Source organism: Myxocyprinus asiaticus, chromosome 35 (assembly GCF_019703515.2).
Source record: "Myxocyprinus asiaticus isolate MX2 ecotype Aquarium Trade chromosome 35, UBuf_Myxa_2, whole genome shotgun sequence".
NCBI classification, from domain to species: domain Eukaryota; kingdom Metazoa; phylum Chordata; class Actinopteri; order Cypriniformes; family Catostomidae; genus Myxocyprinus; species Myxocyprinus asiaticus.
The window spans coordinates 23889142-23903436 of NC_059378.1; the positions used below are offsets into that span (position 1 = coordinate 23889142).

General features: G+C 38.9%; 1 protein-coding gene across 6 annotated transcripts in view; it reads left to right on the forward strand.

Annotated features, from left to right (window-relative positions):
• LOC127425781 (cAMP-specific 3',5'-cyclic phosphodiesterase 4C-like) overlaps positions 1-14295 on the forward strand; it is a 142644-nt gene extending 128349 nt beyond the window's left edge. For all 6 annotated transcript variants that reach the window (XM_051672025.1, XM_051672026.1, XM_051672024.1 and 3 more), the window contains 10 exons: positions 733-851; positions 1618-1711; positions 3932-4101; positions 4292-4390; positions 4610-4774; positions 4876-4975; positions 6447-6601; positions 7061-7183; positions 11692-11874; positions 11966-14295. In XM_051672025.1, the coding sequence (XP_051527985.1) occupies positions 733-851; positions 1618-1711; positions 3932-4101; positions 4292-4390; positions 4610-4774; positions 4876-4975; positions 6447-6601; positions 7061-7183; positions 11692-11874; positions 11966-12373 (1616 nt within the window). In that variant the 3' untranslated portion in view covers positions 12374-14295. The remainder of the gene's footprint in view (positions 1-732; positions 852-1617; positions 1712-3931; positions 4102-4291; positions 4391-4609; positions 4775-4875; positions 4976-6446; positions 6602-7060; positions 7184-11691; positions 11875-11965) is intronic.

Sequence of the window (14295 nt, forward strand, 5' to 3'; positions counted from 1 at the left end):
TTTATTGCACAAAATAAAATAAAAATTGTCTATTAGATTGAAATTGATTAAAAGTACCATGAACCACAAAAAAATAATTTACATAACATAGGATGTTTTTTTTATTATTATTATTATTTTTTTTATTTTTTATTTTTTTTTATAAAATCATAAATTTCAGCATGTGAGAATGAAACACTAGGCTTCTGACCTTTTGTTTTACATGATCCCAAATGACCTGAAATATCTCTGTTTGTCATTATATAATGTTACTGTTCTGAAATGTGAAAAAAAGAAAAGAAATGGCAGTTCTTTATTTTACATACAAATTTGATTTACAGTATACTAAATCTTTGGACTCAATAAGTAGCATTATACACTACAGTGTCTGTATTAGACACATTGCATGCTAACATGGTAACAAAAGAACTAACAATAAATCTCTGAAATATTAAATACATGTTGCTAAGTAGTTTTATTCACTACTTGAGTAATGACACTATAATGTAAAAACAAAAATAATTAGGGCATTAAAAATGCATTATAAATGATTAATGTGTTAATGTTAACATTTTAACAAGTGGCTGACACAGGGAAAGAGCTGAATTTACTTTTATTTTGCAACACTGTTGAAAATAAATGTTTTCATCTACCAGAATAATATCGGAATTCAAGGGACCAACCAGTTAAGAACACAGTTCTAACACATTGTCCAATAGGACCAAGACTGTTCTGAGATTGGTAGTTTTGTAGTTGCAGATGAGGCGCATCAGAAACTTGCTGTTGAGACTCTTGAAGAGCTGGATTGGTGTTTGGATCAGCTGGAGACCCTGCAAACACGTCATTCTGTCAGTGAAATGGCCTCAAATAAAGTAAGAGTTGTTTAAAACCATTTCAACGGCATAATTTAGCACTTTTTTATTATTAAGTGTTTTGGGGTACAGGGAGGTAAACACATTCATTAGAAAAGTCTTTATGTTTATAATAATGTGTCAGTAACATTTTTGTGTACGTCCCAAACCTCAAAGCAAGGCTTACAAAGGCTTTTTGATTCCAGTCAAACTATTATTTAATATGCCTGTATCAACCTGACAACATTAACATTATTTGACTACATATTAACATTGTTTAACACCACTCAATCAACTACATTAGATTACACCATGAAAACTTATTGTAAGGTTTTGATAAGGTAGAAATAGCTCCTTAAGGTAACAATTGCAGGTTACCACCTTTTTCAGTTCATGTTGTTCAGTACTGCAATATCATGTTAGTTTTTGACAGTATTCAGTACTTTTTTTGTTTGCCAGAGTTGTAATCATTTTGCTGCCAGCATGCACAATGTCTGAATGAGATTATGTGGTTCCTCACAGACAATTGTTTTGGTATAGACCCAGTTACTATAGTAACCTAGTGACAGTGTGATTGAACATTGTGCTGTAGTACACAAGTGCACAGTGATGGCTGATTATTGGTAATGTTATGACACTAGCTCTTCTTCAGAACTCTACCATTTATCGTTCTTTATTTTACCATTTACTACACTGCAGACTGTCTCATAATGTAATAAACATAGTTCTGTAATTAGAATGTAATCTTTCTGACTGTTTTTATGTTTCCATGTTGCATTATTTTTAGTTTAAAAGAATGCTCAACAGGGAGCTCACTCAGCTATCTGAGACCAGTCGTTCAGGAAACCAGGTGTCGGAGTTCATATCAAGCACATTTTTACGTGAGTGAATATTTTATGTAATATAAAACACTTGTGAGAAAGATGTGTAATAGCATGTACTGTAATTTAGAAAAGTAATTTTATTGCTTTATATATTACATGCTTTGATTGGTTATGCCCTCCGATTAGGAATGCGCAGGATGGTGGATTTTTTTATTTTATTTTATTTTTTATGAACTTGAATATTTTTTGCAGGAGTGCTTGACAGAGGATGAAGAGATACAATTGTAAAACCGTTTGAGATGTTGCGTCTGTAAATTCAACAACGCTACAACCATCAAAACATTGCTTGTGTAATCACTTCAACAATAAGACAATTACTGACAGACTTTAAATCACCTGATGTGAGCAATATTCCCGTTATTATGCATATTCTGTAGGACTATGCTTTTTGTCTAATAAAAGGTCTGTCTGTGCTACTTTTAATAGTACATAAACATATGAATGTCTTGCTTTTCCTTTTCTTTGCATCTTGCTTTTTTATCATGCTCCAAGAGGAGTACATTTTAAAGACATGTGTCTAGTAAAAAAATTATAATAAATTTAAACATGTTTTGAGACCATCTAGCCGTTTTTGAACGTATTGTATGTGAATGCCCCCCTTAAAGGTTCACAGTATTTTTTTCCCCCTCATTTATAGTTTTACTTCTAAAGAAATGAATAGTAATTTTGAAACATATGTATAAAATCATATGTATAAAAATACTCGTTTAATCTCAGTAACTGCCGTGTTATTGGACACTTTCATTCATGGATTAAATTAATCCTGGTTTACTGTGCATTGTGACTTTCTACAATGGCATTGGCAGGGTTGGGAGGGTTACTTTTGAAATGTATTCCACTACAGATTACAGAATACATGCTGTAAAATGTAATTTGTAACATATTCCGTTAGATTACTCAAGGTCAGTAACATATTCTAAATAATTTGGATTACTTCTTCAGCACTGGTAGATTTTTTCACTTGTTTTGACTATAAAAACTCTGCCAGTACAGTAAGACAAAATACACATGTTAAAAATACATTCTCTGAAAAACCTAAATATCTTATGCAGTGTTGTTTCTAAAACAAGATTAATCAAATGTATCTTGTTTTAAGGATTTTTAGATATTTTTACAGGAAAACAATACAAAAATTATTATCAAGAATATGATTTTTGCCCTAATATCAAAGGTCTTACTAGAAAAAAGAAATTATGATCTAACATGAATTTTCTTGACCAAAAAAATATGATTGTGGCTGGTAACATGTGCATGTAAAATGGCTAGAAATAGCATTTTAGCTTAGCGTAAAGCTGACAATTTACACAAGGTTTATTTTTATTTCTTCTGCTCCAAACTTACTTCTCGAATGAATGTAACACATCATAAGAAAGTGTTTCACTGCTGTTCAAATGCACTTTGGATCGCATCATTTATATGTATAATTGTTTTCCATCTGAAAGGACTAAATATTAAATGAAACAAATGAAAATAAAATGTAATCTGTTCAGTAATCTAAATACTTTTTTAATGTAACTGTATTCTAATTACCAATGATTTAAATTGTAACTGTAGTGTAATACAGTTACTTATATTTTGTATTTTAAATACGTATTCCCGTTACATGTATTTCGTTATGCCCCAACCCTGGGCATTGGTAACTGAAAACTGCTGTGTTTGAATGATGCAACATCCAGGCCACTAGGTGTCAGTGTATGTGAATGTAAGCCACTTCGACATACTTCAAAAAAATTACTGAGTGCACCTTTAAGAAACTTGTCTAATCAGAGTCTGGTGGACCCAAATTATACAGGGCTTCGTTAAAGGAATATCCCGGGTTCAATACAAGTTAAGCATTTGTGGCATAATGTTGATCACCACAAAAAATCATTTTGACTCGTCCCTATTTTTCTGAAAATTAAAAGAAAAATCGAGGTTACAGTGAGGCACTTACAATGGAAGTGAATGGGACCAATATTTAAAGGGTTTAAAGGCAGAAATATGAAGCTTATAATTTTATAAAAGCACTTGCATTAATTCTTCTGTTAAAACTCATGTATTATTTGAGCTGTAAAGTTGTTTAAATCGTCATTTTTACAGTCGTTTTAGGGTTTGTTGACATTACATCGTCATGACAACGGAAAATATCATTTTTTATTTTCAATCTGTATCTTCCTGGTGATCAGAAATAATATAGGGCTTGTCACATCCATTTTGGTCTTTGTGTTTGTGTTGTAGAAAAACAGCAAGATGTGGAGATTTTGTCAGCAGCATGTAAGGAAGAGAAAAAACGACGTCCAATGTGTCAGATAAGTGGAGTAAGAAAACCGAGCCCCAGTCCCAGCCTCCCCCCAACATGCATCCCCCGGTTTGGTGTCAACACACAGCACGAGATCATCCTGGCCAAGGTGTCCCTCCATTTAATTCTTTAACACATTCTATTATGTAATGTGATTTAGTTTGTGTTCCAGATACAGTACAGGTTGTTCCAGTTACATACAGTGGCCCCAAAATATACCAAATTTATGATTAGCACTATACTATTATTATTGTTAGCGCTCTTCATCTGAGTGAAATGAGCATATTTTTTCTCCCCAGGAGCTTGAGCACATTGATCAATGGGGTATGGATATGTTTAAGATAGCAGATTATTCTGGGAATCGGCCACTGACAGTCCTAATGTTCAAAATTTTTCAGGTAAGACCACATTTCTACAGACTACAATAGCTGTTGCCTTACTTACAGTATAAAAACACAGACAAAGTCATAGCTCAACTGGTAGAGCAGGACTCTAGCAGTGTCAACAAGGTCATTAACATTAACTGAAGATATCTGCCCTCCTGATGCTGAATTTAATTGTAGTATCTGAAGATTTAACAGATGTTTGATGAAGTTTGTATACTCTTTAATTCTCAGGAGCGAGATTTGCTCAAATCCTTTAAAATCCCATCGGACACCTTCTTAACTTTCCTGATGACTTTGGAAGATCATTACCATATGGACGTGGCCTATCATAATAATGTCCACGCAGCAGATGTTGTGCAATCCACACATGTTCTTTTGTCCACACCAGCCCTAGAGGTCTGCATGGCTGCTTTTGTGACATATACATAGTTACCATGGGAACTAATTTCTGGGCAAACCATTGTTGATAGCAGAATATATTTGTTGTTGTTTTTCAGGATGTGTTCACAGATCTTGAGGTCATGGCTGCTTTGTTTGCCAGTGCTATTCATGATGTGGACCATCCAGGAGTATCCAACCAGTTCCTCATTAACACAAGTATGACTCTGAAAAATCATTAAAATGACTCCAAAATCCATTCAGACCCTGTACCCTGTACCTAACACAAATTAAACTTAACACGCTGTACTGTGCAAAAGTTTTAGGCAATTGTGAAAAATTTTGTATAGTGAGGCTGTTTAAAAATATATATTTTTATTGGTCAATTATTTTCATACAAAGTGCAGTAAACATAAAACTTAATCAATATTTGGTGAGACCACCCTAGGCCTAGCACAAAGTCTCCAAGGTACAGTACACTTGCACACAGTTTTTCAAGGTTTTTGGCAGATAGGTTGTTCCAAGCATGTTGGTGAACTTGCTACAGTTGTACGTGTGTATTTAGTCTCAGTTGCTTCTGTCTCTTCATGTAATTTTAGACTGACTCAATGATGTTGAAATCTATGATCTGTGTGGGCCATACCATCTGTTGCAGGACTCCTTGTTCAACTTTTATTCTATTCTATTTGCAAAAGGAATGTTTGGACATTTAAGATTGATATTTCCTAAAGACACACTAAAGTAGAAGATATAAAATAACCATCTAAACCTTGTGCGACCCCACGTCCACATGTGTGGACGTTGTATTTTGGCTTCGCTGTACACAACACATAATTTAAATTAATTTAAACTGACTGAATACTGTTCACAAGAATTTACATTTAAGGGTTAAACTTCTGGTGCACCGAGTCACTCGTCACAACAACATTGCGTTGATTTCCGTGAAGCGCTTCTTCAGGCGCAGAGACATCAAAAGTGCCTCTGGTAAGAAACCTCTTTAAGTTTTTAAATTGAAACCTGTTTGGGTGTAAAGAGTAGCGCCTCTGGTTTCGTTTGATATGCCGCTTTAAAAAATGCATACATTTTTTTGTGCGTCAGCATGCTGATAAACATTTTGTCCACATATGTGGATTTTGGGACATTATTCCCTCAAAATTTGAAAAAACATGTTCGTTATTTTTAATAGCTTTTTCAATTAACAAATCTGTTGGTCATTTCGCTTTAATATATAAAAAAAAAGGTTCCATTCATTAACATTAGTAAATGCATTCCTATATTTACTGTGCATTTTCAAATTGAAAATCAATGGGTTCATTCATAAGCTAAAAACAATTTTGCTTTCAGAGGCTTTATATGGAGTTAGGATGAAAATAAGGTGCATTTCGAACTGTTCTGAGACCAGTGCAGACAGACAGCACACTGGAGGTTACATCATTCACTAAATAGGGAGCAAGGGAGCATCAATTTTTAGGAAAACTACTTGCTCTAGATTTTAATTCTTGTTTATTAGGTGCTACTAGTTACAAATCAAAAAGGAAAATAGAAAATGCACACAACAGTCACGCTTGGGTCTCAGGAGGTTAAGAAAAATGTTTTTGTGAAACATCTGATGTGCCTAAGACTTTTGCACAGTACTGCATTTCAACACCAAGCAGGACCTTAGCATGTTGTTTTCTTTTCACATTTTCAGACTCTGAACTAGCTCTAATGTATAACGATGCTTCAGTGTTGGAGAATCATCACCTGGCTGTGGGTTTCAAGCTTCTACAGGAGGAGAACTGTGACATCTTCCGCAATCTCAGCAAGAAACAACGTCAGTCCCTGCGGCAGATGACTATAGATATGGCGAGTTGCAGACTCAGAGACTATTCATTATTAAATTGAAAATAATTTTTGTCACATACCAGAGTAAAATCATTGCGCAACATCTGTATATTCACTTATACAGATATGCAATCTATAAACCCACCTTTAAAGAAAGACAAACCTTTCTAAAGGTACGTTCACACTGACAGCAATTTGCAGTGACAAATCGACCGTAAGTCATTCATTTTCAATGAGAGTTGCGGCTTTAAGGTGAAATGAGAGACAGTTAGTTGACAAAGTTAAGCAGAGTTCAACATCATTAAAATGTGTAGTCGAAAATATTGCAGTCGAGAAGTAAAGCCAGCTAGCAACCAACAGTATAGTGACTTGGCGGCCTCGTTGTCAGTGTGAATGGACCTTAAAATGTCGCAATTCAAATACTGTGGACTGTTTTTAGTATTCATGTACCTAACATTACATTTCCCACCATCTCTCCAGGTATTAGCCACTGATATGTCCAAACACATGAATTTCCTGGCTGACCTGAAGACAATGGTGGAAACCAAAAAAGTGACCAGTCTTGGAGTCTTACTGCTAGACAACTACTCAGACCGAATACAGGTGCTGCAGGTTTTGCTCAACCAAAACTATAGTTTCACAAGTACACCTGCCCATTAAATCATTGAGTGAAAAAGGGTAAACTTATTTAGCTTGCTGTCTGCAAAGGAGGGTCTCAAGGATGAGGCTCGACTCGAGCTCTAATTTACCCCCCTTAGGGACTAATTAATATATGGATGAAGCAATAGGGCAGGAACTTTTGGATGGACTGCCACTAGAATGAGGTAACCCCTGTTTATTCCCTAGTATTAAGGTGCGTTAAGATGCGTACTAACAGGCACCATTGCCATTTACACCTGGTAATATGTGTCTCTTATGACCAACTGTGTTCGGATTTTGAGGAGAGGGTCTCTGATTTCATTACTGCATACATCAATAATTTTGTCAGTGTGTTAAAGCATGACAATAAAGTGCAAAAAAGAATAATAACAAAAAGAAAGTAGTGCATCGTTACTGCCAGTTATACTTGCATTTAAGATTAGCAGAAACAGTACGTATGAGCAGATTTCTCAATTATTTTAGTGGAGTAAATGTATAAACCGAGCTTCAGAGATGTGTGTGCTTCTCATCTGTGACACTCAGGGGTGTAAATAATAGAGTAAAAAAAGTATTTTACTTAAGTATTATTTTTTGGGATTTGTACTTTACTCGAGTGGAATTTAAACTGAATACTTGTACTTAATTACATTTCCAAAGAAAAAATATTACTTTTTACTCCTTACAATTATATTTAAACTTGAAAAGTACTCACTACATTTTTGCAGATCATTTTCTTTCATCTTACTGTAGACGCCTTTTTGCTGCAACCATCAAATGACAGATGACAGACCAGAGGTCAGTCATTTCAAATGGAGTGTCGCACGTCAGCTGTGTGCAATTCCGACCATCTTCAGAGGCAGAATTTCGGATCTGATTTGAGCTTCGGATACGTTGCAATATTTGTGCAACTAGACCATATGTGACCATCCGACTGAATGTGATGTATTCATTCAAAATGTCTTGGTTACTGATGTAACCTCTGTACCCTGATGGAGAGAACGAGACGTTGTGTCGATGTAGTGACACTAGGGGTTCAATCTTGAGAGCCCCAATCACCTTTGCTTAAAATAGAAAAGGCCAATGAAAACTGGCGAGTGGAATTTGCATGCCACTCTCCGCCCCGGACATACGGGTATAAAAGGAGATGGCGTGCATCACTCATTCAGATTTATGCTGAGGAGCCAATAGAGAGTCCAGACCATGTCAGCAGCCGGTTCAGCACCGCGGCAGGAGGGACACAACGTCTCGTTCCCTCCATCAGGGAAACAAGGTTACATCAGTAACCAAGACGTTCCCTGTCTGTCACTCACTCAACATTGTGTCGATGTAGTGACACTAAGGGTTCCTATAGGAAATGCCGCAGGCGCTGAACCATGTCACGAGGCACGGAAGAGTGGACACAGGCAAGCTTCTGCATGCCCCGCAGCAAGCACTCAACCATGTCGTGACCTTCCAGCGAGTTAGGTAAGGCGTCTCCCTAGTCCCGTTAAGGGGGGAGAAGGCACTTACCCAAGTAGGCTATCAGCAGTGCCTTTCCTAATTTGCTGTTAAGCAATCTCCCGCCGAGCACTTTCTAGAATAGTGCTGGAAAATGCTCTTCCGTCTCCAGGAAGGAGAGTACTACGGAGACCACATCCTGCTGGAGGGAGGTTAACATGTGGAGCATACCTCACATGGACTTACTAACGGGGAAGTACACATATGGAATGATACCGCAGGAGGACCCTATCTACAGAGAGGGTACACAGCACAGTGGCCGAGACACAGGTTTCACCTAAGGGGGAAACCAAACAGTGGAAACTCATCATACGGGATTACAAAAGGGGAATCACCATGCATGGAGCACTGAGCCCAAACACACGGGCTCACCTGAAAAGGGGAATACCATGAGTACTGGGCCTGGTGGCGTTACTCCTCCGCCGAGTTCGTCACCAGACAGTGCTAAAGAATTAAAGAGGTGTCCGGTACGGGGAACTGTTGTGGACAAAAAGCACACATTATCACCTTTGAAAAAGGGGAAAGGCGCAATGCAAGCGGTACAACCAACCAACCACCCGGTCTACCTGCTGTTACCGCATAACACTCGAGTCAAAACTGGGTCTATGCGTAGGTTATAAAACCTCACAAAGGTATTGGGCGTAGCCCAACCCACAGCTCTGCATATGTCTGCTAGAGAAGCCCCCCTTGCCAGTGCCCAGGAGGACGCAAAACCTCTAGTGGAGTGCACCTAGACCCCCAAGGGGCACGGCAAGTCCTGAGACTGGTATGGGAGAGAAATGGCATCCACAATCCAATGGGCCAACCTCTGCTTGGAGACAGCTTTCCCCTTCTGCTGTCCTCCAAAACAGACAAAGAGCTGCTCCGAGTGTCTAAAGCTCTGCGTGCAGTCCAGATAGATGTACAGGGCGTGAACTGGACACAGCAACGACAAGGCCGGGTCTTCCTCCTCTGAAGGGAGTGCTTGCAGGTTCACGACCTGGTCCCGAAAAGGAGTGGTGGGAACTTTGGGCATGTAACCGGGCCGGGGTCTCAAGATCATGTGAGAGTGTGCCAGCCCGAACTCCAGGCATTCGCTGGTAAAAGAGAGCGCCTGCAGGTCCCGCACCCTCTTGATGGAAGTGAGCGCCACCAGGAGGGCCGTCTTCATAGACAGAGTGCTGAGCTCGGCCTGCTCCAGGGGCTCAAACAGGGCTCTCTGTAGGGCAGGTAGGACCACAGAGAGATACCAAGAGGGGATCAGGCACGGTCTAGGAGGATTCAATCTCCTCGCGCCTTTGAGGAACCTGTTGATCAGGTCGCGCTGTCATGAGGGACTGCTGTCCAGTGTATCGTGGTGAGCTGCTATGGCAGCCATGTACACTTTCAGGTTAGAGGGAGACAGCCATCTCTCCAGCCCTTCCTGAAGAAAAGACAGCACAGACCTGACGGTGCATCTCTGTGGGTCTTCCCCATGGGAAGAACACCAGTTAGCGAAAAGATGGCACTTCAAGGCATACAGCCGCCGCGTCCCATCAAGGTGCCAGACGTGAAGATTCTAGATGTCCGGCCACGGGTGCTGGAGCGTGCCTTGCCCCCGAGTGAGAAGGCATAAATGCACCGCTACGGCGCACTCTACCTGGGGAAGCTCGACATATCCCTTAGCCACTCCGCCGTCAAGGGTAGTCAGAATGGATGAGCCTGCGAAGCGTGTACGGGCAGTAAAATGTGCCTTCCAAACAACGTGACCAATGAACAAACAGAACTCTAAACAAGATAATTAAACAATAAACCAATGAATTTATATGTCATAAGATAGCATTGTGTGAGGAACAGTGTGAAAAGTAAGTGTTTATGAGCTGATAATCTACCGTTTTACTCGTGATTTGTGTGAAAGTGAATAAAAGTCATTGTTGTTTTAGCGCCTCTAGTGTTCATTTCACCAAGAAATTGCTGTTACTTACAACAGGCCACATAAAAATCATTTTGCAAAAATGTAGTTATTGTAACATGATTCTTTGACCAGGTTGTGAATCCCACTGGGGGAGAAATATGACAGTCATCAGAGACAGTAAAAAGGCGACTTAACAAACCAGTTGAATCTAACAGCATCCTCTCTCACACAATCTCCTCTCTTGATTTCATTCTAGTTAGGAAAAAAGTTACTTTTTATTTTTTTAATACTTAAGTACAATTTAATGTGAATACTTTTTTACTTTCACTCAAGTATGTTTTCAGCTAGATAATTGGACTTTTAATTGAGTAAAATTTTCACTCAGTATCTGTACTTTCACTTCAGTCTAATTTCTGAGTACTTTTTACAGCCCTGGTGACACTTAATGTTGATATCAGGCACACTTAAAAAGTTCTGTGAATTTGTGCATGTATTTATGCACTTTAACTGGCAAAGTAAAAAAAAAAAAGATTTTTTGCACAGCAGTTGATTGACAGGTAGAAATTTCACCCTAGAACTCCTTGGTTTCACCAGACTCAAGCACGTCCTTATACCTCCTCTGACGGACCACCAGTCTATAGGCCTACAATACAAAAATGACTACTGTTATCATCACATAACTGCCTGTGTGTACCTGTGTGAATGTCACCAATAGGTGAGAAAAGTCTCAAGTTTAAATCCAATAGGAGCATTCTCCAATAAACCAAGTAAAATCGCAAATGTACAGCAGTTGAAATATTAGCCACTGGGTACATTTCATTATAGATTAAGCTTCTAGCAGCAGTAGGTAACTGTTGAAGTAAACCACTGAAACCTTGACCCCCTGGTTGAGTCTCTAAATTCATCCCCTTTAAAGCACCACCACTAATTAAAGCTAAAAAACAAGCAAGCAAAGTAGTGGACCTTACCAATTAACTATTTGGTGCACAACTAGTTGACCTTCCTAATCCATCCCTAGCATCTAGAACTGGCTTGTTAGCTGTAATCAGTTATTTGCCAGTGTTCTTCAGATGTAACCATCCTTTGTCCTCTACTGGTAAAGGTGCTCCAGAACATGGTGCACTGCGCCGACCTCAGCAACCCCACCAAACCCCTGGAGCTCTACCGACAGTGGACAGATCGCATTATGGTGGAGCTCTTCAGTCAAGGTGACCGGGAGCGTGACAAAGGCATAGAAATCAGCCCCATGTGTGACAAACACACAGCTTCTGTTGAAAAAACTCAGGTATGATGTGATAATATTTATATAAATTAATGTCTCCTATTCAGTATGAATGATTACTGTGAGTTACATTTTTATCTCTGTGCATCTCAAGGTGGGATTCATTGATTACATTGTCCACCCTTTGTGGGAGACATGGGCTGATCTGGTTCATCCTGATGCTCAGGACATTCTAGATACATTAGAGGACAATCGTGAATGGTACCACAGCATGATTCCACGTAGCCCGTCCCCAACACCTGAGGAACAGGACCCACGGGAGATGGTGGGCACTGGAGGCTCATCAGGAGAGAAGTTCCAGTTTGAACTGACTCTTGAGGAAGAGGACGGAGAGTTAGAAGCTGAAGAGGAGCACACTGAGAAATCAAGGACTATAGCGGACACCAAGCATCCATCCATGTCCCAGAGCCTTACACTTGGAGGCCCAACTATTTTAGATAACAGTGAAAGAGAACTGGACCAAGAAATGACCAACATATCCATCATGCAGTTAGAAACTTAATATGGTCCTGTACTAACAGAGCTGCTTCAGTTGTGTTTCATTGGCCCTGTCCCAAATGGAGCATTTGATGCTGACTTTCGGTTTCGTGGCCTTTGCTCATGCATGTCTGTGAAGACCACGAGACAGCAAGGTGTGCTATTTGTAATTTCAGAAGGATGCTTGAGAGCCCTCCTTTTGTGGTCAATATGTACCCTCAATGCACCCTTTTGTCCAGCCTGCACTTGTATGGACTCCACAGCAGACATTTGGGACAAGGCCTTAGTCACAGTCATTAACTGGATGAGATTGGGGTTAAGTTGTTGGAAAGTACCTGTGTAGCTGCAGTCCATAAAAACCATCCACTCTTGCTTTTGCTTGTTCTTATTAAATAATTGTCCCAAGGTTTGTCTGAGCAAATAAGCCTGTATTTTAAAGCTACTGTATTTTTGTGTCCCAGACACAGAAATTGGCAAAGGACTGAGGAGAAATGTGTAGATGAATTTTTTGAGAGTCACATGGAGAAACAGAGTCTTCCCTTGAGCAACTGTCCATGCCAATTGAAGAGGAAACTGATGTACTCATTATGTAAATGTCACTGAACTTTTTCACCAGACTCTACAATATTTATTATCTTGAAACTTTTTACTTTTGGAAATCTTCATGCTTTTGCTTTTTTTGCCACTGAAACATTACCTAGATGATTTAACTGTCAAAATATTAGAATACCGTATGGAGAATCCCTTTACATATGTCTTTGTACTGAAATACTTTTATACCTCAAAACATTAGCACTATGTAGACATGTTGATTTTATCAATATAAATAGGACTGATTTATCCTCAGTACTAATTTATGAATCTTGACAAATCTTTGCCAAAAAAAATATTTTTTTTGCAAATCTAAATACCCCTACACTAACATCATGACTGAATCAATGTTTTCATGCCAATTCTCTCTTATGTATCCATGTCTGGCTGCCTATCGGAGACTATTTAGCCAGAGACGGAGCACTTGTATTCAAATTAATGGGAGAAATTGGAACACCCAATATGGCAGTTGTAGAAAAGGAAGTCCCGCCTTACATGTAAAAGAGCCAATCACCTTTCAGATGCAGACACCGGCAGTTAGTTAACTCAAGAATGTGCATTAGCTGGACCAGGCCAAAAATAACGGGGGGTGGGGGGTGTTAATGATCTGAGCTAAAGATGCACTATTTCTGATACCATTGTTGTCAGATTTTACTGCTAAGTTGAAATATGTTCTTTGATCGTAATCTTGACCAACCATTTTAGTCTTTCCCCATTCAAGTAGATAGGAAATATACTTTTATTCTGTTTGTATCCATAGAAAAATAGCTGCTCTGGAGCATTCCCAAGATGGCTGCCGAGTGGACTGAATTGCCTTTACTTTGGTTCTATAAAAAGCTGAATTGGATCTGACATTTTCCCCTTAGGTCTGTTTCACACTGCACACATAAGCAGCAAATTATTTTTCGCATATATAAACTGTGTGCGCACGGCTATAGCTGCAAGTATAGTTTTGGCACAGAGCCTATTTTGGCTACACGTAGCATGATTTAACTGCAGAAAACACTCTGAAAATGCACTATAAATCTATTTATCAACACAGTCTTTTGCAATGTAGGCTTTTATGAAACAAGATATCATAATGGATCAAGCTACTCACCCATTATTTGAAAATACACACTGTTCGGCTTGATGCAAGTAACACTCGCAGTGACAGGCACACACATACCTACAACTTTATATTCAACATGTGTGACTGAACTGCTGTTGCAGTTATGCTGCAGAGCCTCTTACAGACTGCTTATGTATGCAGTGTACAACAGTCCTTAGTGTTACTCCATGGTAATTAATCCTCTAGTAGTTACAGTGCATCCGGAAAGTATTCACAGCACTTCACTTTTTCCACAATTTGTTATG